This window comes from Aulonocara stuartgranti (genome assembly GCF_965226115.1).
Source record: "Aulonocara stuartgranti genome assembly, chromosome: 7".
In the NCBI taxonomy this organism is placed as follows: domain Eukaryota; kingdom Metazoa; phylum Chordata; class Actinopteri; order Cichliformes; family Cichlidae; genus Aulonocara; species Aulonocara stuartgranti.
The window spans coordinates 53725384-53750656 of record NC_138945.1 but is presented as its reverse complement, the minus strand read 5'-3'; the positions used below and the strand labels follow the sequence as shown (position 1 = coordinate 53750656).

The following is a 25273-nucleotide window of genomic DNA, read 5'->3' as shown; positions in this document are numbered from 1 at the left end:
TTTGTTACCTGAGTGTGTTTGTCCCCTCAGGCTGCGTCAGCTGCACTGTCCTTGACCAGTGGGACTGGAGGCGTGAGGGGGTGAGGGAGAGCGTGTGAGCAGGATGACAACTCTGCCTTTTTGGCCCGTGGGGCTGAGTTAACACTCGCCCCCTCACCCCCTCACCAGCCTTTTGCCTTATCCATCAGGAGCATTTGAACACCGATTTAGCACGTGTGCACGCAAAGGCAGACAATCACATGATGACAAAAAAAAGAAAGAAAAATAAGACGCGCACACTTTCAAGGCACAACCAGGTCTTCGTGTTATCTTAATGCTGTCCTTTCTCTTGACAGGCCTGCTGACCCATACTTTCCTCTGCCTCATTCATAGTGATTTAGTGGCGAAAGAGGATAGAAATAGACTTCCCTGAACTGGATCTGGTTAAATTATGTATACCTCTGTGAATCTTATTTATATTATTCCCTGAAGGGTCTCTAACAGGGAAGTAGGGCTGTAAGATGGTACTCTTTAAAAGCTGTGCTCGTGGAGTATTAGTTTATCCTGGCGCTACACATCCGTTTCAGGCCTGATATATTGTTTTTCTAATCATTAACGATAAATACCTCCTTCCCCCACAAAAAATGTTGTGGATGTGCAAGACCCTTATACAGCATGTGCAATCAAGTTTACCACATAAAAAAGAAAAGAGATCAATCTACTCCTCTAAAATCATTACTCTAGGAATGTCTCTATTACTTTAGAGATGCAAGGAGAGAACTATTATGTGTGTTTTCAGACTCACTGGAGCCTTCTGGTCTTTTCTTCTGCAGCACTCAGTTGCAGGCAGTGGGGAAAAATAAATGCACTTCTATTTTCTGACAATAAAAGTGGTATTTATATCTGAGGAAATGGTTCTTTTTGATTTATTTATATATTTTCATTGTTGCTGCCGCTGCTGCTCCCACATCAGCCACGCTTCTCTATCTGCTGGCAAGGTGTGCGTGTGTGCCTGTGTCGCCGTGTGAGAGAGTCTGATACGGAGATGTGTTTTTTAGGAATGCGAGATATAGACGAATAGGGAGGCTGGATCCAGGCTGAAGCCGTCTTTGGATTGGAGAGGCACCCACCTGTAGCCTGGAGGTTTGAAAAGAACAGTACGTATGGTCATACAGGATCATTTCCATAAAAACTCAACCGAAGCACAGATAAACCACTGGAAATTTAGGGGAAATACAATGATGCCCCACATTGTCACCTGATGTAATTTAGCCCTTCATCTGACTGCCCTACAACCCTCTACCTTCCAGCACTTGCTGGCTCACCTTTCTTCAGACTCTTGAAGGGCAGGGTGTACTGGCCTACAAACTCACTGCTGAGAATGCCGGTCTGATCTCTGACACAGAAGCGAACGAGGCACAGTTCAGGCAAGCGAATCGTGAAGGACATGTCAGTATCCCAGCGAGGACTCAGAGCTAGAACAGAATTAACAACTTCATTAGAGTCAGTTAATGTTTCTTTGAGGTGCTAATTAACATTTTTGGATCAAACACTGGATCACACCGCTACCTCTATGTGAAAGACGTCAACTGTAATGATGAACACAGAGAAATTTATCACCTGCCTACAAAGATCATTGTTTTCGGTATATAATTTATGGTTTTGGGCTTTGACTTTAACCAGTCTTACATCATTTGAATAAAACGGCTCTACATATCCACTGAAGTCTGCTAAAACTTGGGACAGACAAAGAAAAGTGGTTAGCTAATGAACATAGGAAAGCATTTTGGAGCCTGTAAATATATTTTTGTCATAAGTTAGTGGAGCCCAAAAGCAGATTTCAAAGGCAGAGTATGTGATTTATATTCACCTGGAGGCCAGAAACACAACTTCAAATGAATTCTAATGTACAGTGGCAGATAAATAACAAGTAAACAAGCTCTGTTTTATGGGGTGATAATATGACACTGTTGGGTTCTCAGCTTGTTCCAGCTGTCTTCAGGCGAGCTCAAAATATTACAAACTTGAGTTTTACTTTATCATGAAATTATTGTCAAAAGTGTAGCTACGCGTTAAAATACTTGTTTCAGGAGGTGGTATTAAAGTTGTCACCGGCTTTTGAAATTACACACCGCCTGAGCTCATCTTGAGTGCTCTGACGCTAATACACGCTGACAACCTGTGCAAAAAGTAAAGTTACCGTTAATTCAGCTTATTGTTCAACCTGAGTTAATCGCTTTCACTTGCTGCTTTGAAACAAATGCAGATGTCACAATAAGAATAACAATGCTACCGTGCCAGTATTTTTGCAGGTACAAACCGCTCTTACCACTCTGCCAAGCTGCTGATCAACCAAGTGGTAAATTAACAAATACAGTACTGCGCAATATTGTCGAAACACCCCCTATTTCTCTACATTTTGTTCCAAAGAGCCATACTTTCTTGTCTTTTTGTTAAAGTAGTCTTGAGCAATAGTTCTCAAAGATTTTGAAATTTTGATCATCTGGAAAGAATCTGATTGAAAATAGCCTTATTGTTTAGCATTTCAACAATCCCAAACATGCTGCCAATACAATAAAAGCGTACCTGAGTAGCAGAACACGCAATGACCTCTCTAGAGTATGAGTATGGGATCATCTTGACAGAACAGAATAAAAGGCAGCCAGCATCCAAAGAAGAGCGTTGAATGTCCCTCAAGAAGCCTTTAGAACTATTCTTGAAGACTACTTAGAGAAATGACAAGAAACGTTGCCTAAGAGAGTTCAGGCTGTCCTGAAAAATTCAGGAGTTTATACCAAATACTGACTTTTAAGTTCATTAGAAATGTACACTCTTCTTGCCGTATAAATAGTATATTTCCAATTTTGCACATGTTCCATTTTCTGAGCATGTTTCTATAATATTTAATACTATTTATCAATTCTGCCCAACTATGCCTCACTGTGAAGCAGGGAGAAACTACCTTTTAGATGGTTTACCAAGCAGTAGTCCCTCCAAAACAGCCTTCCATTCCTGACAATCCTGCCATCATTTTAACTTTACCTGTGCCCAGTGCAATGTGTGCAAGCTAAACATAAAGTGGCTGTCGCCTGCAAAGACCTCAATGTCAAATGCCAAGCAACATTTCAAGTTTCTGTTGCAGTTAGCAAGCTAATGTTGCAGAAAAGTGTTGACTGGACTTTCAACCATTTTCACTGCAGTGCTCTGTAGCTCACTAAGGTGAGCGACCACAAAAAACACAAACACTTGATCTAACAGTGAATTTAAAAGCTGTTGGGATAACTGACCAGCAATCAACAGACTCACAGATGACAGCACATGACCAGTGTTGACTGGATTTTAAAGGGTTTGCTGAATTCTTTTAAACAATTTGATCAAGTTTCTCAATCCAAAATGACATTTGTATTCACCTTACCTGTTTTATTAGATGACTATATGATTAATGTTCATATGCACATCATAACAGAGTACCAGATGTATTCACTCTAGTGCTACGTCTGGTACTCTGTTTCCTCCTTCTCTCCCTCCTTGTCTCATCTCACTCCCATGTACAAATACACACATGAAATCCGTCCTTCCTACTTTCTTGAAAGCTGAGTGTCAATGATCTAGAGTTAATTCTGACAAAACACAACTTGAACTGATCAAAGTGAAGCTAGATCTAACATAATGGAGAACAGATTGCTGTGTCTTGGTACGTTGTGATATGCGCAGTTTGTGTTGTGCCACCTACAATTGTTTTTGACAGTATGTGTGTTTTTTCTGCAGGAGTCTGATGCAATCCCATGAATCTCCACTCTCACAAAGGGGTCCAGAGCTTTTCCACTCCTGGGTAGGGGTAGGTTGGACCCACTGATCACCTGTGGACAAACACACACAGAGGTATACAGTAAATTTAAGTAAATGATTAGTGAGAATCTCAGAAACAGTAAGAATCAGTAAGAATCAAAAATCAGTAAGAAGAAAACAGTAGAGAAGAGGAGGGAGGGTTTGTAATTACACTAGTCTGGAGAAAGGCAGGCTTATCTGCAGTCGTCTCACACTGAGCTTTCCCTCACTGGCCCTGATCAAAGACAAACCTGCATGTACTTATCACGACATGCCCTGCTTGGCACTGATGTAGCCTTACAGTGTCCAGCCTAGAATTACAGTCCCTTTCCTCTTCTGTAGTCACGCTACAAAACCACAAAGGTTCTGATACTTCACAGTCACAATGGTCCCTACTTGTGAGTTCATAGCTAGCAGGTTGGAGTCATCATTAAATAAACCTTTTGCACATACTTGACAGTTTTATGCTAAAAACTCTTGCAAAAGCTCAAGGGGAAATATTGTTTTCCTGAACAGATGAATAATTTAATGCTGAGATTGAAGATTGAAAACCCAAACACTCCTACCTAAGTTACAACACCGTCTGCTACTCATGAGTCTGATTCACTGAGTTGAGGGCTGTGTTGAGATTGCGGGATTTTCCCCGAAGTTATCGAATAATACAGAGCGATGATGTGAATAAATAAAGGCGGGGCCCTGGGCACACTAAAACACAAGCACGCAACATTCATATTTATGCATCGTGATGTGTGTTGTTGTGCATATTCTATTAGAAGACAATGTCTGACATGCATTTGTTTAACTTGAGCATGTCCTTGTAAAACACTGTCTGACCAAGAAGCATTTTCTTTGTCAGATGTAAGATTTACACAGATTTTCAAAGATTTACAAAAGCGATGTGACAGGAGTTTAACAGATATTCTATTCAGAAACATAAAATAATAATAAGTTAAAGACTGCATAACTCAGCCAAGGCTGAAAACTTCCTCTATACCATGCATAAATGGAGTCCCTGGATGCAGAAAATTATACTCAAAAATATGATGCAAGGTGTCAAATATTAAATCCTTCCTAAAAGTTGGATCTGAATTCCAATCACCTTTGACAACCAATCACTTCTACGTGGGTCTAATATTCACACCAATCCATAATATCCGTGGTTGTTGTTTTAGCAACAAATAAAAAAGAAAAGAAAGAAAAGCAACACTGTGCATATAAAGCCATGCTGGTTATGGTGTGAAAGTGTACTGATACATTCTACATGCTAACTTTAGCATGTGTCAAATGCTAGCGCTAACATGCCACTTTAGGGTTACAGTAGGTAATGTTTACTGTGGTGACTCCTTTCGCTAAAAAAATTCTTTGCACAGCTGAAGCTGAACAAAACTTCAATAGTTGCAGGCTTATGGTCGTCAGGCATTTTGCACATTTAAAATCAGGTATTGAAAGAATTTGCCAATAAGTATACTAGTATAAAATACTTCTTGGCAGCACGGTGGCATGGTAGCTAGCACTGTTGCCTCACAGCAACAATGTCCTGAGTCTGAATCCGGCATCTGGACGGGCTTTTGTGTGTTGAGTTTGCAGTTTGCATGTTCTTCCCGTCTCTGCGTAAGTCCAGTCCCAAACTCCAAACACATACAGTTAGTAGTGTTAGGTTAATTGGTGATTTTAAATTGCACATAAGTGTGAATGTGAGTGTGAATGATTGTTTGTCGCTCTATGTTAGCCCTTCAACAGACTGGCAAGCAGTCCGGGGTGTGGGCCCTACCTCTTGCCCTAAGGCAGCCGAGATAAGCTTCAGTCCCTTTGCGACCCTGAATTGGATAAGCGGAAGAGGATGGACCGATGGTATTGTATACTAGTGCTAGTCTAGTGTTTCTGCAGATAAAGGGGGCTTTTTGTTCAGTGCTACAAAGGTTTAATAGGGATGAATGGACATCTCAAGCCTATGTGACTAGATTGTTTCATTGTTGTTTGCGCTTTTAGTTTAGTTGATATAAGCTTTAAAGAATGTTTTTATTTTTACACGCCTTATGATCGATCATGAAACTGATATCAACATAATGATGTTCCCTCCTCTGCCTTTACTTCATGTGATCCCGCACTGTTCCCCATGCTGTTTCAGCAGTACAAAACCTCGATATCTCTCAAATCTCTTCTCATAAGATCAAATCGTGACAGTTCTCCTTATGAGCTCAGAAAAAGATATGTGACTGTGCTTTTTCGGCAGCTTCTTTCACTTTTGCTGTGTGGCTTTGTACATTACAAGTGCTGCTATTACTGTCCCCCAAGTTGCTTAAAATAATGAAGGAGAGATGATTTATTAATTGGACCCCAGGTCTAATTGCATTAGATCACTCCTGTCTCTCTTTTCCTAATTTTCTAAAGGAGATAATCTAATTAAACAGACACTCTTGGGGAGTTTTACATCATTGTTGGTTCAGAGCATCCGGCAGGAAAGTATTTAACTGCAGGCAAGAAGTGCAAGGAATAAGATGAGCTCTGCTTCACAGTGCCCTACATTGTGAGGGATATCCACACTTATACATGCACGTGAGGCACACATACCCACAGACAGTCCAGTAACGTTACACCTTAATCCATAAATGCACCATGAGTGGATTATTCAGGGTCTAGTGCTCCATAGGTGTACCTTGAGCAGCAGGTATGTTGATTTACGCTTGTGGTGGCTGCTGTTGGGATCGAAGCGCATCTGGGTGGACATGAGAACCGCCGGCTTTAGGACGTAGCCACAACCCCCGTTGTCCTGGAAAAGTCCATCATTAAGGTCCATAGGCAAGCCCGGAGACTGGAAATTGAGTGCCACTGCAAAACACCACAGGACAGTCTCTGAACAATGAAACAAGGAGACACAACACAGTGGAGCAAAAATTGCAAATGCCTAAAGCTTGTTAGATAAAACAACCAGCTTGAGATGATCCCTGCAAACCTTCTGTTTTCTAAAGCTCATTTTCATTCTGCAGGAGAGAGTTAAATTATACAATGACTTGAAATGTTTCTGCAACAATGGCTTTCATTGCATCAGGGAGTCATTCACAATTACCAACTGTGCAATGACTGAATGCACAGTGGGCTGTTCTGCTGTGCACAGTTATGTTTTGGCATGTGCACTGCACACATCATCAGTGACTACAGATTTCAGGCATCAGAATAGAGTGCCAGATTAAGTCTCTCTCTGGCTGGACAGAAATCATTGATGAGGGTTGAATAACGTATATAAATAATGCAAAGAAACAATTCGGTGTGAACCCCCATGTTGCTCTGCAGCCTTCAGCTTCTCTTTCTGTGCTCTCCCCGTGTGTTGCCGAAGCCCTGTGGATCTTCTGCTCATCTAACAGCAATTGATCCTTCTAGGCTACTGCTTTGTTCCGCAGACTCCTGCAGCTTTGATCACCATCTGCACGGCTCAGCGATCAGCGATCAGCGAGGCTACATGTCAGAGTCAGTGACTGACTGGCTGACTGATGAAGATGTATGAAGAGTATGTGTTAAGACAGAGTGACAGGAACACTGGCAAAGACAGTGTCAGACAGATAAGGCTTGTGACTTTAACCTCATAGGCAATCTGTTACATTTTTAAACAGAGCTTAAGGCCTGAATGCAGATGCACATGTTCAAAGGAAATGCAAAGAGCGAGCTTTATCGAAAGAGCTGATAAAACCGGGTCCAAAAGGTGACGAAATTTCAAACAGGCACGCACTGGGGACAGAGATGAGGAAGAAGGAACAAGTACAAAGGGAAAGACAAGCCTATATTTACACAGAGGGCGTATTAGGAATGAGACCCATGTTGGAATGAGACACAGATGGACACAATCAAACACAGGTGAATCCCTGTGTTTGAGGATAGGGAAGGTAATAACCAATGAACAGGAATTAAAACCAAAACAAGGTCATTAGAAAAAACAATGTAAATATGAAACAGAAAGAACGCAAAAAAAAAAAAAACCCACCAAGCAACAAGACAGTAATGATGACAGAGACAAAGGAATGCAGAAGGCAGTGGCAAAAACAACTCTAAGAATGCCTAAGAAACTAATGGAAACCGACCATAACAAAATCTGGAAATGCATGATTTGCAATCCAACAACTTAGCTCTGGGGACAATGTCTCGGGGCATTTGGGCATAGTTCTCTAATATCCGGGCCAAAGTTCCCCAATCATTGCTTACAAATGCATTTACATTTTAAAGAACTCGTCACCAGACAAAAACCGTTGGCGTCAAAATTGCAATTTGACAAATGCAATCCCCATTTTGCACTCACAACCTGCATGGAACCAAAGCTTTCTCCAATGTGATTGGTCAATGCTGTTTGGACTGCAAAAAGACTGCAAACGAAAACCAGAATGCTTAGAGTGTTGCAAATATCGTCCTTTGCCAAGAACCTGTTTACGGAGATTACCTCAAGGATGAGTCATGCACTAATGCATAGTTACTCGGGGAGGACAGGTATGTCATATGGAGGGGAAAAAAAAAAGCTCTGACCGAAAGCCAGCTGTAATTTAAAGAAAGGGGGCATTTAGTGGGGTGCAAATCGATTTGAAAAAGATGTGATAACGGCCGGGAGAGGACTTGCTCTGGGGGAAAACACAGATGAAGCAGTCAGGCTGTAGATTGGAATGAAATGTTCTTTTCACAGGTAATCGACAGGACACTGGGCCAGGTTGTTCCCTTTAAAGTTTGACAGTCGGTCTTCTGCGCTGCAGTTTTCTTCATCTCAAGAGTTCATAGTGGACCGAAGTAAAAAAGCAGTTTGTTTGTTTGTGTCAAAGGTATTTTCTTTCCTGTTGACACAGTGGGGGAAAAAAATAGTTTCACACATCAAAATTGATACTTTTAGGGTTTCGCTCAAAGAAACATAAGTGAGAGCAAAGCAGTGGTTATTTCATTAAGAGTCATTAACTCCTCTTATTATATGTGATCTTTTTTTATTGCCCATTAAGATATCAATAAATACTTAGTTGCTGAATTAGGCTACGTTCACACTGCAGGTCTTAATGCTCAATTACGATTTTTGGATCAAATCCGATTTTTTTTGTCTGCTTGTTCACACTACAAATAAAATGTGACAGCAAACGCGCTCTAGTGTGAACGCTCAACGCGTCCCGCATGCGCAAAAGAAGACGTCACACACAACGCGCTCTGTTTAGACCCAGACCACACAGTATTGTTTGACTGATGGCCCTTAATGTAAAGACTTGTTTTGGACTTTACGTTTCCCGATTTTGCTTTAAGTTATAAAGTTATTTTGTTATTGACATATGGCCTAATAATCATCCTTATTGCTGTTTTAGAGGAGCGGTGCTTCAAAGGATAGTTGCAGATTTCTGTCAGAATCTGCAGATTATACAGTACAAATAAAATGTTCACGTTTCTCCAACGTTGTCTTCCCAACAGTTTCACTAACATCTACACGGGATGGCCAGGAAACGTTCGCGATGTCTTATCAGGCGCTTCTCTGGCACTGATAATTGGTGTCTGTCTTGTGTCAGTGACGTAAAAGATGGATTTAATGCGACATGACCATTCAAACAGCAGTCGCTTTCTAAAACATCAGATATGTATTGGATTCAGTACCACATACGAAAGTGACCCAGGCCAGATTTGAAAATATCGGATTTGTTCTGTTCACACTGTCATACCATGATCAGATATGGGTCGCATAGGGTCAAAAAAGTCGGATTTGATGCACTTTCGCTTGCAGTGTGAACATAGCCTTGGTGTCTTTAATTATTCTGAAATTAAACTGTTTGGGAACCATCTATTATTTATGCCCTATTCATTTCTGTAATTGGATTGGTCTAATTAATTAACTGCTTTCTAAATATTTCCATAATTCTGGCAGCCTTCTTAACTGCATAATAGATAACACTGCATGCACTTGGAAAATTTTTCTAAACTAAATGAATCTCAAAATCTCTAAACAAATAGGAATGTGCATGTGTAGAGTATATACAATCACTTTAGTAATTCCACATAACAAACCAGTTGCCCCTATTTAAGATGAAAAAAAAAAGAAATCTTTATGCAAGATCTCCCATCTGCAACCTCTGGCCTGTAGCATCCACCTATAGGCTACAGGGGATGTTAGCTCATCACTGCCCAGTATCTCTACTGTAACGCATTCGTGAGTTCAGACGTCAAACTCTGACTCTGCTTTGCTGCTGTAACGAATCAGCCATTTCAAATGGGAGCTGTCTGACTAAAATATCTTTTGTGTACATAATGAGCGAGTATCTGAGTATTCCATGTGAGTCTTCCAACTCACCGAGCTGAGAACCGACATTCCAAAATTCCACAGGTTTATAGTTTGAGGAAGACATCCTCAAGCCCGTTGGATAAATCCTACTGAGGAACTTCTGGTTGTGTTCAACAAAATCCGAACCTGAAAGAGAGACGGGACAAACAATGCATCAATGACAATGGTCACATTAATCAGAATGCCGATTAAGACTTGACAGCTGTTGATTTGTTTAATGGAACCGCATGACACATTATCTGTAGGGATTTGATTTGTCCTGAGCAGATTATAGACATATCCCACTATTTCTCATTGGAATGATTAAAATTCATTACACTACAGCTCAAGCTTTTGGTTTTGTCAACCTTAATGTGTTGTTTTTATTCAAATATAAAGAATTGCGATTGTAAAACATTGCAGAAAGTGAATCGCTATACTGTTTAATGTAAAAAAAGGGAAGATAATGTCTCAAGAAATTACATTTTGATCCATGTATAATTTTCCTCCTTCTGAGGACTGAAAAGCATGGCACACAGCTTCAGTCTATACATTATCTTTAACACAGTAGCTGTTTGATTTTCCTGCAGAGATTGTCAAAACCACCACGCTTTTGAGCTAGATTTGCAGAGACTGCTCATGGTTGCTGACACCCAAGTCAACCAGCTCATAATGTAGCTGTATGTGTGGAAAAGTGTCATTCCTCCTCAGCAGGAAACAGATTTCATTTCTCTTTATCACTTTGTTTCTCCAGTATGCTGCGGCTTAGCGGCGTGCTGACACTTTAACTGATTATCCGCTGATTTGAACCTCTGAGGGCTCTTTTCACTTCCCCAGCAATGAAAGTACGAGTCACATTTCTGGGTTTTTGTTCTCATGCTTTATTCCTTTAAATTACTTCCTTCTAACGTATATGTCATGTTCAATATGCCTTTGCTGTTCTGGGAATTTATAGCCAGTATACTGTAATTGCATTTTCCATCCGAAGACTCCTGGATGAGAAATGTAATTATGCACACTGAGCACTTTGCAAAAGTGGGATGATAAATCAAGAGAAATCTGCTGGGATCACCCGAATAATATTTTGTAACATTCACAATTACAAATACGCATCCTTTATTACTTTAATCTATAAATCCTACTTCTCCTGTTTAATGATTTCAAATCAATAAATGACTCTACCTGAAGCTTTGAGTAGCTTGCAAGCCTTCTTCTCTTCCATAGATGTGTTCTCATAACAGTTTTGATTGTCCCTGGAGTGACTAAAACTGATGAACTTGACAGACCTTGTGTATATAACAAGGTCAGACAAAGCCTCAGCTACCACCACCTTCTTCTTCTACTCAATGCATTAAGGACAGAAGAGACAAACAAAAAACACCATTGAAGTTCCAGTAACAGTTCCAGGTTGAAAGCTATGCCTTTTTGCCCTCATGCAAAATGCCTTTACCTTTACATTTCAAACATTATTTTTTGTAGATGATTTCTTTTTTCTTTTTTAAGCTGACTGGAAAAAATAAAATAAAAACAAAAACACCCTGACTTACTTTCTTCTTTGACCCTGCCTTTCTGGGAGACCAGAACTTTGCTTTTGTTTGATGATCCTCTTCCTCCTCATCCTCCTCCTCCTCACCCTCATTTGCACTCTCCTCTCCCTCTGCAGCATCCTCTGTCTCAATCTGACGCTTGAGCTTTTTATTCTTGATGAGGATCTTATACTTCAGGTCCTGGCAATCCTCCACAGGATCAAGTCACACATGAATGAATGCGAACTAACATCCACACAGCACTTTTAAAACACGCCACATATTTGCATCAGCCAAACTGTTTCTGCATCTTCAAACTTTGGGCACAAACACCAAATTTTTTTTTTTTTTGTTGTTGTTGCACAAACCACCCCACTCCCACCGCTATGGTCTGCCACAAAGACGCTGTTCTTCAAAGAGTCACATCCACAGCGGGGCATACAGTACATACACACAGTTAGAGCAGATAAGAAGAAAAGCAAGAGAAGCAGCAGGTGTATCAAATCACCGAATCGAACATCTGCTCCTGCATTTCACCGTCCGGACTCCATATCTGTTAGTACTTTAAAGGGCTCTCTTTTCCAATGAGCAGCAATATGCTAAAAGCCAAAAAAAAAGAAAAAAAGAAGAAGAAACATGGTCTGGAGGAAGCTCCACGTTAAGTGAGTGTCAATGCATGCTGTATGCACAGGCAAATTATTCAAACTAATTACAGATATGCCAGCATTAACAACTTGTAAGAGACCATATGGTCTAAAAATTACAAGCTTCATAATTTCACTTGGCCCCTTCACTTCTTGAAATTTCCATCACTTGTACACAAAATTATATAGTCTGCAGAGCTAAAATTGAGGCTTTGCTTATGTTGATGCACTTTAGGAAAGAATAATTGGTTCTTGAGGGGGGTTTCACCTCACACTGACAGTAAAAATAGAATAAAGTGGTGTAATAACATGTTAATTAACTGTGGCTTATTTCTAATCCCACAATAACTCTGGATAATTGAAAACTGAGCCAAGACAACTGGCTTTTCCATCTTTTCCACAGCTTAGAAAAAGTTGTGTAAACAGCTTTAAAACCCTTTGATGTAACTAGTAGGAGTAATGAGGGAATCCTGAAAACTACAGATTGGTTCCACTTTTATAATTAGATAGTAACTTGAGCATGTGTGAAGCTGCATAATTTTAAAACATGAAAACTGTCCCTGCTGCAGGGGTTAATAGTCAAGATGAAACCGTTAGAGCTGAGGCTCCTACGTAAGCCTGCTACTTCCAAAGTCATAAAGGTAAAAATGATATGGAGAATATGTGCTCCAAGGATAGAGCACAGCTCATTTTTGCAGCAGAAATCAGAAGTACCAAAGAGATTCTCATGAGACTGCACACATTCATCCACAAAGCCTTTATCCTCCTCGTCATAGTCAGTATACTGCAGTCTCATTGTCTTTCATACTGGTCACTTCATATTGAGCTGTGACAGATGCTTTCAAAGGAGAAGTCGGCTCGAGTGCCTCAACAGTCTCAAAGTGATGGACACTTATCAGGGTCTACTACGTTATGTTAGATTTGTGACTCTCTGAGATTAAAGAGGCTTGCAAATGCAGATGTCCATTTACCCCACATGATTGCAGAGGACAGGGAGCCTGGGAAGCCTAGGAAGGGAGACTAATGAGGCCCTTTGTGACGATGAAAAGGTCTCACTTTGTTCTTGTTTTGTTTTGCTCTGGCATACAATGAGGATTTACAGGTGCAAACACCATCATTCTTCCGCTTGCAACAGCTGTTCTACTGTTAAACACAGATTCATCTCCTTTCTTTCTTTGTTTTGCTACTCACACAGCCTAATTCTCACATCTTCTGAGTCTTACATTTGGACTTGGGAGGTCTCCCGCAGTTGGGTGATCCAAGGGAGCTATCAGCAGGTTTTCCCCCAGGATAGAGATGAGATACTCGGCCATGACCTCCTGCTGCTCCCGGGAGCAATGGTTTTCCAAAGACAGAATCACTGGATAAGCAGACACCTGTCAATAAAAATCCAAACCAGAAAGAAAAAAAGAACGTTTAGACCCTATTACCAGCAACTTGACTGTTCTCTCTGTATGGTCGTACATCACAGAGAATGGCCTGAAATGCTAAATCAAAGGCAGTTTGAAGGCAAGAGAGGTTATTAATGAGAGCAAATGCTGCTCGGTAGGGTCTCTTGGCGCCCGCAGAGGCAAGAGTGAGCTGGCTGCTACGCCAGAAGCAGTAATCATGTAACAAACTACATGCTGTTACCTCAAAGGCGTGCTGCCCCACAGTGGTGATGACATCCTTAAAAAGTATCTTGCTGGTGAGGGTGTGGCCATGGTAAACTACGGGCTCCGTGTCTGGCCCATCCCAGCAGTCAATCTCCAGGCAGCGACAGCCTTTCCTCAGAGCACTGTTCCAGACAGAAGCACACACGTGTACAGACTGTATCTTATACAAGATTGCTTTCTGACGGTGGAGGAAGAAAAACTTTCACAAAGAGGTTGGGGCAAATAACCACTTTGCTTATAATATTTTTTTCATGCAACACTGACACACACTTATATCCGCCTTTTTCTCCAGACATTTTCAATCAATGCTTGTCTAGAAGTTATTTGTGTTTTAAATGGAGCCTGGCGCATGCAAAACAGCTGAAGTCTGTGTAAGCTTTCAAGTGCTTTTCTTTGTAGTAATAAAATGTCACATAAGTGTTAAATGTGGCTCTGTTATTGCAGGCAAAGTTCATAGTATCACACTGTCAGTCTTTTGCTTTCTTTGGGTGAGTTACAGCAGACAGTAAAATAGTCTTTCCAGGTGTGATGTCATCATGCCTTCACAAGTATCTGTGCTCACATTTGGTATCGGGTAACCTGCACTATAGTGCTCTGAGTCAGTTACAACATGCCCAGCTAAAACTTGAAACAGAGACACAAACAAGATTGCATAAATACGGGTTTTCTGGCAGGTTGAAGTCAGCAGTGCAAAAAGTCGATCAAAGGCCATTCACACACTTATAAAAATAAGTCTCAGTCACTGACAGATTGCTAGCTGACTACAAATACTGACCATTAGTACATTAGTGGTTTTGGGTGAAAATACACGTTTTTAAACAAATCTTTACAAGTGCCTTCAGAAGCATTTTTGAACTTCTGAGAGAGCCAAGCTAACTCTTTTCTTCAGCTTCTATTGTAATGCTAAGTTCCAAAGAAGGCTTGCTCATCTTTTTAGCTTTGATGCTTTGAAATAAAACTAGTGTCACCTTTTTCTGGAAAAAGGGGACCGAAGTGTGCAGTTCTCAACATTATGTTTTACAATTTACCTAACACAATTATCTCATATCACAGTTTTTGAAGTGAGAGTTAATGTGATACATACACAGCCACAGTTACGCAATCTTCATTTTAACAAGTACCAGGGTGCATATTTTAGTATTTTTGATGCATTCCTCGTAACTAGTATACATTCACTTCATGTTATTTTCATCCCTCTCCCACCTGTGAGCTAGTGGGATTTCTATAAAGCAGCTTGCTGTTCCTGCCAGTTTGCTTTCCTCTCAAGATCATTGCATCATTATCTAAGTAAACCAGAGCTCTCGGGCCGCTGGGTTGAAGGGTTCGCTCTACCAGTCAGCCAGGGAACTCAGCACTTTCACTGGAACCATAAATACAGCACTTCTGCTTCCATCAGCCTCTTTTGTAATCACCTCCATTGTCCCATAAAGGCACCACAGCAATTTCACTGTCTGCCTCAGCACAGGACTGGGTCAATGAAACCAGAGCGCAAAAGAGAATCCAAATGACAAACATGTAGGCCTGGAGAAGGAGACTAATGTTGTGTTGTAGGGCATTTAGAGCTTCATTGCAGCCATTTTTTGTGTTCTGCTATTTTGCTTTTTTTAAAAAGATTTTTTTATTTGTCATAATATTTTACTGGTTAAATTTGCTAATTTGCAAGTAGACTTTCACCAGTATTGGCATAATTTTACATATAAATGGGTTGTGCAAAAATGTTACAATCTATAGATTATTTATTATATGACGTTTGCTATTTCTTGTCACTAAAGGCATTTGTAGCACCGAAAAGTAAAAATTTTAGAAGTAAAAAACACCCTTCAACTATGTTTTGGGTTATGACGTTAGATCATTTGTCTACAAGAGGGCACTCGGCAACTTCTCTGTTGGCAACACATGTTTGAAAAGGCACATATACAACAACTAGTCGATTCTGTGCAATGCAACAACAGGCACCACAAGGTACTTTATAGTGTAAGGTTAAAACCCTAAAATAAATGAGAAAAAACACCAGACAATCAGAAGACCTCCTATGAGCAAGTACTTGTTGACAGTGGGAAGGAAAAGCTGTAGTGCTTAGTATGTGGTACAACCTGTCAAAGAATGTGTGTCTGTGCAATGGAGCCGTGCAGTTTATGAATACAGTTTGCTAACCAAGCTTGGAAGCCTTAGCTGATAACTTAGAACTCTATTCTTCTCATTTAAAGTAGCTCACTTCTGGCTCCAAAAAAATAAATATACAAAAATAACATGGAGAAGGCCAAAAAGATGAGTCAGAATTAAGAAACCGATGGGTAAGGTCATATTGACTACATCCATCTTTTATATACAGGCAGCAAATACACCAGGAATCATAAAAAAACTATCTTCAGAGGCAAGAAGAACAAAGAGTCTAAGAACTGTTGATATATCTCCCACAGAACCCTGATCTCCATTTCATAGAGTCAGTCTTGGATTATATGAAGAGACAGAGGGCACTGAAACTTAAAAGCAAAGGTTGGATACACCAAACATTGATTATATTTGTGTGTGTGTGTGTGTATGTGTGTGTGTGTGTGGGGGGGGGGGGGGGGGGGGTTGTTTCCATTTGCTGTGCTTGGTATAGCATACTCAACTTATCCACTAAAACCTATTTATGATATAATCTGTTCAAAGCATTCTCAATTTAACTTCAGTGCCTTAAAACATATTCACAGTACTCCCTCTGGCATTGGGCGAGGCTTTTTAAAATACTGCTAAGTGAAGAGGAACACTGTATGTAAACATTGTTTCCCTACCTAACATAGGCATCCAGGCTACTTTGCCCTACTAGCTGATCTCCGGTCAGGTAGGTGTTGTGTGATGTGGAGATGAAATAGCTGGTAAGAGGCTGGTCCATGTCCTGGTACACTGATGTGTGGGCCTGGTTGAACACACAGCACTCTTTGGACTCCATGTACCTGAGGAACCCTTCAAAGGTCATTGAGCTGTTTTCTCTGGCTGGAAGAGGAGGAATTGAGAAGACTTAAATTTCATCTTTAAGGATTAAAAAAAGAAGAAGAACAGCATCTACAATCAAGCCAGATAACTGCATTTAATTTCTATCTATACCACGTTACTTTAATAGTAAAACAATAGTCCTTCTTATAACATCTCTGGTAGAGTTACGGCTGGTGTGTTATAGATATTCATAAACCATTCATAAACCTCTTTGATGATCATGCTAGATAATAAAGTTAGGGAATCACTAAAGTCATTATAAGTCATCCTCCTACAGCCACAAGTAGCTGGGTGAAATTTCGTGACAGTCCATCAAATAGCTGTTTAGAAATTTGAAATTAGATTACAGCAGAGGACTGACCAGTGGAGCGTCTCCAGAGCCATGATGTAGCCTCTGTGAAGTTTCTGCTGGTAATGAATTGTGATGTCACAAGTGTACTGTAATTGTCTTTAGTCTGAGGTGGGAATAAAACTCATGCAGCTGAACAGTCAGCTCAAATGATGAATTTAATGGAAAGAAATCTGACATTAAATTAAAAAAGAAAAAAAAAGACTGCATTTCATTTGGGTGAACCAGCTGTGGGTTCCTGGTATTGTGTAAGCTGATTCAGTGCCATGTCTAACTTCATTAATAAAATATCTTTCACCACCATCAGAGCTCTCCCTGCTGTGACAAACTGTCTGCTGTGAAAACGGTTGATTTTACTGACTACACTGCTGATGGTTCATACCAACTGTATCTGCTTTTACATTTAGCAGTTTGGATGATTTTCTGATTTATTTTGAATAAAATCACCAACTATGGTATGATTTAATACGTTTTTTTTTTTTTTAATTGCAATTCCTCTACGAATAACTGAGTTTGTTGAGAGAAATATGTGATACAGTTTTCATGCAAGTGCAGAAAAAGAAAAACATGAGCACATTTGTTTATGCAAAGAATGGTAGAAAGTGAGGTCTTCTGTTAGGGATCCTTAATTATGACGCAAATCTGTATGAACATCATTGGACAATCTTATTTAATTCAATTACTCTCAAACTTCGGTAAAACAGTGGGTTTATTACACTTTAAAAAGAGCAGAAATATATCTTTGAAATAAAGTGGAAGGACTTTTAAAACCTATTTACTGTTTTTAATGTTTCACACCACAGTTGGCATGTTTGCAGTTTTGTTGTGCTTGTACAATTAGAATGGAGGTCTGGAAACTTGATTTACTTGAACTTAATAATAATTCAGAAGAAGTAACACCCAAATCATTTTAAAAAACTGAACTCAACTCAACGTTAGTAAACTAAAAGTATGTGTTTCGACAGCTCTTGTTCTGATAATTAGTGAAAGACAAAAGTCTAACTGAAATTAAAATTTGATTAATTTGGACAGCCCTGGCTTCTGTGTATTAATGGCACAGACTAGTTGTAAGTCTTTTATCTTCTCTGTTTTGCTGTTTGTGTTGGTGTGAATTAGCCCACAATACATTGGAGAACATCCATTAGCCAGGTCCATTAGCCTGAGGCTGATGTGCCTTACTCTTCCATTTGTTTTTCTTTCCTTCTTTCATTTTGCCAGCCAGGCATCACAGCCTTTAAATTCTCTTACAACTAAATTAGCATCCTTACGTGACAACACCAAAGAATAGAGTATTTTTTCCCATGATGATGAACAGCAAGGCCAAAGACATTGTCCACATTTCTCCCTTTACTCACCTGTCTCGTTGATCTCAAATCTATCGATCAAACTCTCTGCTTTTTCTTCATTTGCTGTGAGTTCCTTCTGCTCCTTGTGGAGGAACGTCAGCAGTGCACGGGCACTCAAAGTTTCCAGTCCTGCAGCGTAGACTTGGTAGAGTTGATGGATTTCAGCTCTCCTGGAGGGGGGCTTGCTTTTCTTCATCTATCCCTGTGCACAATTATACAGCCTTGCAATCTCTTATTGTTACTCTTATTGCTCTATTTGTTCTCAATTCCAGCTCCTACAGATTGGCTGTTTGCCCATGTAAAACACAGATTATAATTAATCAGCCGATTACAGATCATTCTGATCTTAACTCTTATGTGTCTAAAGCCTGTCCACACAATCAGTTTCTTCTGTCGAACCTCTCTATCAGCGTGGGTAAGACGAGAGGGCTGTCAAGGGATGTCAGGGACAAGATTTTAGACCTACAAAAGGCTGGAATGAGCTACAAGATCATCAACATAATGAGAATGTGGTGAAAGGTGGTGGATCAACCCAAAATTACCCAAGAGGAGTGTGTTAATGATTTGAAAGCAATTGGGACCACAGTCAACAAGAACACACTACACTGTAATGGTTTGAAATCTTGCACTGCCGGCAAATGTTCTACTGCTCAAGAAGGGTCTTTCAGGGTCCTGGTCTTAACTTTGCCAGAGAACATCTAAATGATTCAGAGAATGCTTGGGAGAAAGTGCTGTGGTCAGATGACACCAAAAGAAAGTCAACCTGCGATTCTTGGAGGAACTGAAATGCTGCGAATGACCCAACACCATCTCCACAGCATGGTGGTGGAAATATTATGCTTTGGGGCTGTTTTTCTTCTATTGGTTCATGACAACTTCACCGCACTGAGGGCCAATGGATGGGAGTACTGTAAAATGTTAGATGAGAACCTACTTCCCTCAGCCAGAACACTGAATATGAGTCATTGATGGGTTTTCCAGCAGTTCATGGAGTGGTCTAACTTCTGTAAAGACTAGTGGGCCAAAATACCTCCTGAGATGTGTGTAAACCTGGCAACCACCTACAAGAAACGACTTACTGCTGTACTTACCAACAGTGATTTCTCCACCAAGTACTAAGTGATGTATTGCTTGGGAGATCAAATACTTTTTTTTTTTTTTTTTTAACTCAGTGACATGCAAATCAATTCATAACTTGTATGTGATGTGTTTTTGGTTGATATTTTGTCTCTCTCCATTAAAATGGAACTACCATAAAAATTGGAGACTGATCATTTCTTTGGAATTGAAAAAATTGCAAATCAAATAGTACGCATGAAACTTAGGAATGCTCATGACTTTCTGCAACACTTAATTTCCATAATGATAGTGTTGAAGGAAGAAAGTGTGAGATTTAGGCCCATTTAAGACTTAACAGCTTAGAATATTTTTCATGTCACCTTTTAGATATTTTACCTTCCCGTTTCAGAGACACAATACACTGCTTGCTCTCTAAAAATACACAGGAAGTAGTGAGTAGAAATGTCAAGCCTGAGATGCATCTCAGCATTTACCTCAGCTCACTGTTAAAACACTACTTTTTTTTTCAAACTCAGCATGAGAGAGAATAAAAGAGAAGCCACGGTGTTTGCTCTAGACAAAGTTCTCCCATCCTCTCATCCTCCATGCCTCCCCCCCCATCGCCCCCATCTCCTGTCTGTATCTCTTCCATCAAATACTAAGGGTACATCTCTGTGTAACTTTCTCATTTTGGTCCCTCTCCTCTCCCTGTCATTCCCTTCAGTCAGTGAGACAAAAATGTCTGTGACTTTCTCTGACTTTGTGTGTCTCTTTCCCTCCACGGCTTTCATCTCTCTCTCTTCTGCAGCCCTTCACATTTCAGACATACGCCTCAGCCCTGCAGTGGGCTTGGTACCCCACTGCATCTGTCACCACAATGAGAGCAGCACGACGGCACCAGTACTGCTCTCTCCGTCATTAACGTTTCATGCAGTTACGTTAACTTTATCAACAGATCCCTTTGATTAATAACTGTCCAGGAAAACTTGGCAGTCTTACATAAGATATATATATATATATATATATATATATATATATATATATATATATATATATATATATATATATAGTGCAGCTAGTCTATTCTCACACGGACTAGCTGCACTATCTAGAAAAGAGCTGGGGGAGAATTAGTTAGCTTAGATGCTGTATCGTTTTGAGGCTAAAATGTTTCAGACAACTGTTTCCTGAAAACTCGATGTCATAAATGGAAACCTACCTCGGATATGGAAGCTCTTGGAGTCTCTGTAGTATAGGTATTTGGAACAATATCGGGGTAAAAATAAATTAATAAATAATCTCGGTTTTTAGCGAGTTTCTGGGGTAGTACACAAAGTTGTTGCCATAGTGACAAGACGTTGTCGTTATGAGGTCAAGTGTGGAAAAAACACACAGCGTACAACAGGAGGATTATACGCCCTATGTCTTTCTAGCGCTCACATTGCCAGGCATCGAGGGCGGACTTGCTGGTACCATAAACAATATAAGAAAGACACTTGGCACCTGAATATGAGAGAATTCTGCATCAGAGAAAAGGGTAGTGTAGGGCCAGCTGTCGTTTCCTGTGGACACAGCATTTTAAAATAGTCTTTATGGGTAGTCAATGAATTATCCAACTGCTGATTCTTCACAAGCAGTGTGTATGTCCTGGTGACCACTGAAATTGTAATAATTTTAATAATGCTTTGCACTGAATGTCCCTCCCTCCCTTAGCCTGATCCTGCTGGAGGTTTCTTCCTGTTAAAAGAGTTTTTCCTTCCCACTGTCAGCAAGTGTTTGCTCATCCAGGGCCATTTGATTGTTTGGGTTTTTTCTCTGTCATTGTAGGGTCTTATATATGCTTAGAGAGAAACCCATATCTGTCCTTCTCATGATTAAAGCCAGTCCTGTAACCTGCATAGCATTAGGAATCCCCCTTGGATGGCACAAACATACGCTTTACCCCACATTTAATTTGGTAAAATCTTCTCGCCCTATTATCCCTTTTATAGAGGAACTCTGATAATAAATTATGTAAAAGAAGAACTTTTTGCCTTCATGTTCCTGCCCGCATGGGGACAGTTTCACAAAGACATTTTTATAGTTTCAGACTGCTCAAAACTTTGCTAATGCAAGTTAGGCACTTTCACAGTTCATTTAAATGTACTTGAGCTAATTAGTGCTAGGCAGCAACCTCCTCTGGCTCATTTGCCACTTTTTATATTTTAGAATTCCCGCTATGTAAATGAAATGAATTCTATAAGGTGTACATAATTAGGGGCGTGGCTTTTTGAGTGACATTTAACTAATACCAACAGTTATTTACAGCTGTTGGTATCAAGCAGGTGTTTGATCCACCACTTTCATCAGCTAAGTTCATGCCAGTGACTTAATGGAAAATCTAACCTTTAGTTCATCTCCTGCGACTGAATTAATGGTATATTATTAGCCGTAGCTGCTTTATACTTCATGTTAGCGATGTACATTCTAATCTGAGACGGTGTGAAGGATTTTTCTTCTTGTCCATTCCCCCAATCATTAAGTCTGATTGCTCCCAGATTTGGAATAAAACAGGAAGTGAATGATGCTCCCAAATTAAGTCATGTTTCCTCTGTAAAACTGGAATATTATAATTGTGCAAGAGTAGCCGTGAGATAAATGTGTTCTTCGCACTTCAATTTTGATTTGGCTCAAATGCATTCTTGCTAACAGTTTCCTCCAACAGGATGGTTATTTGAAGCCGTGATATCTCCAGTGTCTGCTACAAGTGCTACAGGGTGTACTGAGCTACTGTATGAATATATCATGCAAATATATGCCGATAGAACAAGACACTGATTTCAGCGGTATTCGTTTTGTGGAACAAAGTCCACATTCTCAAAAATGCCACAGTGGATGAAAGTGTGAATACATCATGAAACTAATCTATGCATGTGAATGAAGTAAGCATATCCACTAACTCTGTGTTGGTTTGACAAGCACTTCCTTCCTGGTTGCCTGTGTAAATCTGTCTCCTATTGGCTGGTGTGAATCACTGGTGCACAACAGCAGTCATTGCCCAGTCATAGCCCTGCGAAGTAATTTCTGTCTACACCAGGCTTTAATGGTTTGGCCTTGGGCTTGTCAGAACCATTGGGCATACAAGTTTGATGTGATAATTCCCAGGCAGTGAACTTGAAGCTCCGTGTATGGCCCCATGTCTCTGCATCACTGCACCTCCCTCTCCACAGTCTGTTAGCTGGGCTCACTTGGGAGCACACTACGCTTGTGTACGTAGCTTTCAGGTTTTGTGCCTCTGCTTGTGCGCATCTGTGCATTCTGGAGAGTTGATGATGGTGAATACAAGATTAGCAGTTCATATGTGTGCTTCTCTAAGTGTGTGGGTGTGGGTGGGTGGGTGTGAAACAAATACTGCAATACTGTCCTGTGCTAAGATCTTGGTTTGATATCATCCCAGGGCTTAAGTGCAAGAGTGTGTCGAGACAGAGTTACGGCCACACCTGTGGGAGATGTTCAAGATGAGAATAGCTGAAACCCCTGCGCCTTTTTTGAAATGTGACTCTGCAGATGAATAGGGGGTAGTGTTGGTGGGGGTGGCGGCGAACCATTTTTCCTTTTGACAGTGTATTCCTGGCTGTATTTAAAAGCGCTGATTTGGTATTCATTGGCCGATTGGAACTTTGAGTCAGACAGCAGAATGCCAGTGGTAATGCCTGGTGTCGGGGGATAACTACAGCGGCTCAGTGCTGTGAAGCAACCAAAGCTCTAGAATACACTAAAGCATCTATACACAGTTAGAGCTTATGTGTTTTTACATTAAAAGTAAAGAGGATTACTACAATGGTATACACTTCATTAAAGAGTCATGTCTGCTTTAATGTAAATAGGCTGTGGACAATACGTAACAGTCTGGGAGATGTCACTCTCAGACTGCTACTTAGACTGAGGTTGAATTGCCTTGCAAAATGAGATTAGATAGGTAACTGTGAAATTGAGGAAGAAAATAATGGGACCCAAAACAGCCAAGATCTAGATCTAAAGTAACAGAGGTAGTTGGCATGCCAAAAATAACAAATAAGCACACAGAAAGGAAAAAACCCCACAGGTATCACAGGAAAACTAAACATGGCAACCCAGTAGACTGAGGAACACATCTTGTCATGACCAGAAAATTAACAGAAAATGAACCCAAATTCATAACTGCTTAGTATTCCTGCTATCTCATTCCAGTGATATTGTTATTGCCCTGAGCAAATGGCCATCTGTTGGAGAAAAAACTCCATCCAGCAGCATGCAAGTTGTTGAGGCATCAGAGTTTTCATTCTCTGACAGTGCTGCTGTGTTGAGGGAGGCAGGCAGTTGGTTATTAGGAGAAATTCCAGCCCAGGGAAATCAGCGAGTTAAAGCTGAAGGCGGCAGAGATGTTCATTTGTTATTCAGCTCAGGATCAAGACAGTGGTACAGATCTGAATCTATCCTAAGGAATGTGTAATACTGATACATGCAAACAGTATGCAAGCGTGCATGCAGTGACAGGTCTGCCAAATCCAGCTCATGCCACTAAAGACAAATAATGGTTACCGAGAGCCAGTCTGACAGAACAGGAATTATGAGTTCTATAGACACAGACAGGGAGGTATTATCAACACAGACACAGAGGCAGGGTATTATCAAAGCCTGTAGAACGTCTCTGGTGTCTTACTGCAGAGTTCAGACGATGCCACAAGTTCCTCTTTAGTGCCTCTCCTGAACACATTAAAATCTTTTAAGAAGGAACTGTTTATTTAAATGGTTTTGCCTTATATGTTACTTTGCAATTTGTCAAAATATTCCAGCTACTTAAACTGAACTAAATAAAATTAGCACTGTATGTATGTGCTACGCAAAACAGTATAACTACAAGATAATTAGAAAGCACCTTTATGAAGTGTTAATTTAATTAGCCCATTACAAATTATAGCACAATTGTCAAACTTTTGCTGACTGCTATTTTAATTATAGCTGGTTTCAGCCAACGTGCAGTGATCCCCAGCAAATTACATATCCCCTTTCTGTCTCAGTGTGCTTTCCCCATCTATTTTCTGGGTCCATAATAGCCATGGGAGATTAATTGTGTCTTTTAGCCTCACTGACTGCCAAGAGTGATGTGGGGAAAAGGCATTCACATGACTGGGAAAATTGGACCATTTAGCTTCCTAACATGGTTCATATACCTTCTCCATCCTCCCAGCTAATTACAGTCCTCTTATTAACCCAAATGGAGTTGGGCATCAAAATATGACCACCGTCCTCTATTAGACAGCTTTGACTCTACCGCATGGAAGAACTGATAATGTCTGAGTTGGGTCAGTTAAGTATTTGAACATCTGTCTTCATGTGTTTGTGCGCATGTATAAGTGTGACCCACTGTCCTGTGGATTGAGGCCATTTCTGGCACAGAAAATGCAAGCTATGTTTGTTCAACTACGGCTCAGCCAGCTATGATCATTGGGGAAAAAAGAAAAGAAAAAGAGGTTTTTCTCATCCACTTACACTGGCAACAAACTCCCAAAGCCTACTTCATAGGATGCCTTGTTCAGCACCCAGTACATATGCAGTCTCATGCCATGATTTACTCATGAAATTCTTTCTTTTCAGTCTTTTTAAATAAAACACATATTTACTGGA

General features: G+C 40.4%; 1 protein-coding gene across 2 annotated transcripts; it reads right to left on the bottom strand.

Annotated features, from left to right (window-relative positions):
- Positions 1 to 98: 98 nt before the first annotated feature.
- On the bottom strand, positions 99 to 21179 carry LOC309710397 (1-phosphatidylinositol 4,5-bisphosphate phosphodiesterase zeta-1-like). Of its 2 annotated transcripts, none has more exons than XM_082539805.1 (12): positions 20847 to 21179; positions 18578 to 18770; positions 16672 to 16873; positions 13872 to 14016; positions 13463 to 13615; positions 11617 to 11805; positions 11252 to 11408; positions 10100 to 10216; positions 6464 to 6636; positions 3713 to 3839; positions 1305 to 1454; positions 99 to 1116 (listed from the first exon to the last, which is right to left on the bottom strand). In XM_082539805.1, the coding sequence occupies exons 2-12, from the start codon at positions 18762 to 18764 to the stop codon at positions 1034 to 1036; spliced, it is 1683 nt and encodes a 560-aa protein (XP_082395931.1). In that variant the 5' UTR covers positions 18765 to 18770; positions 20847 to 21179; the 3' UTR covers positions 99 to 1033. The 2 variants fall into 2 exon arrangements, with proteins under 2 accessions (XP_082395931.1, XP_082395932.1); XM_082539806.1 differs by having other exon boundaries at positions 11617 to 11796.
- Positions 21180 to 25273: the final 4094 nt, after the last annotated feature.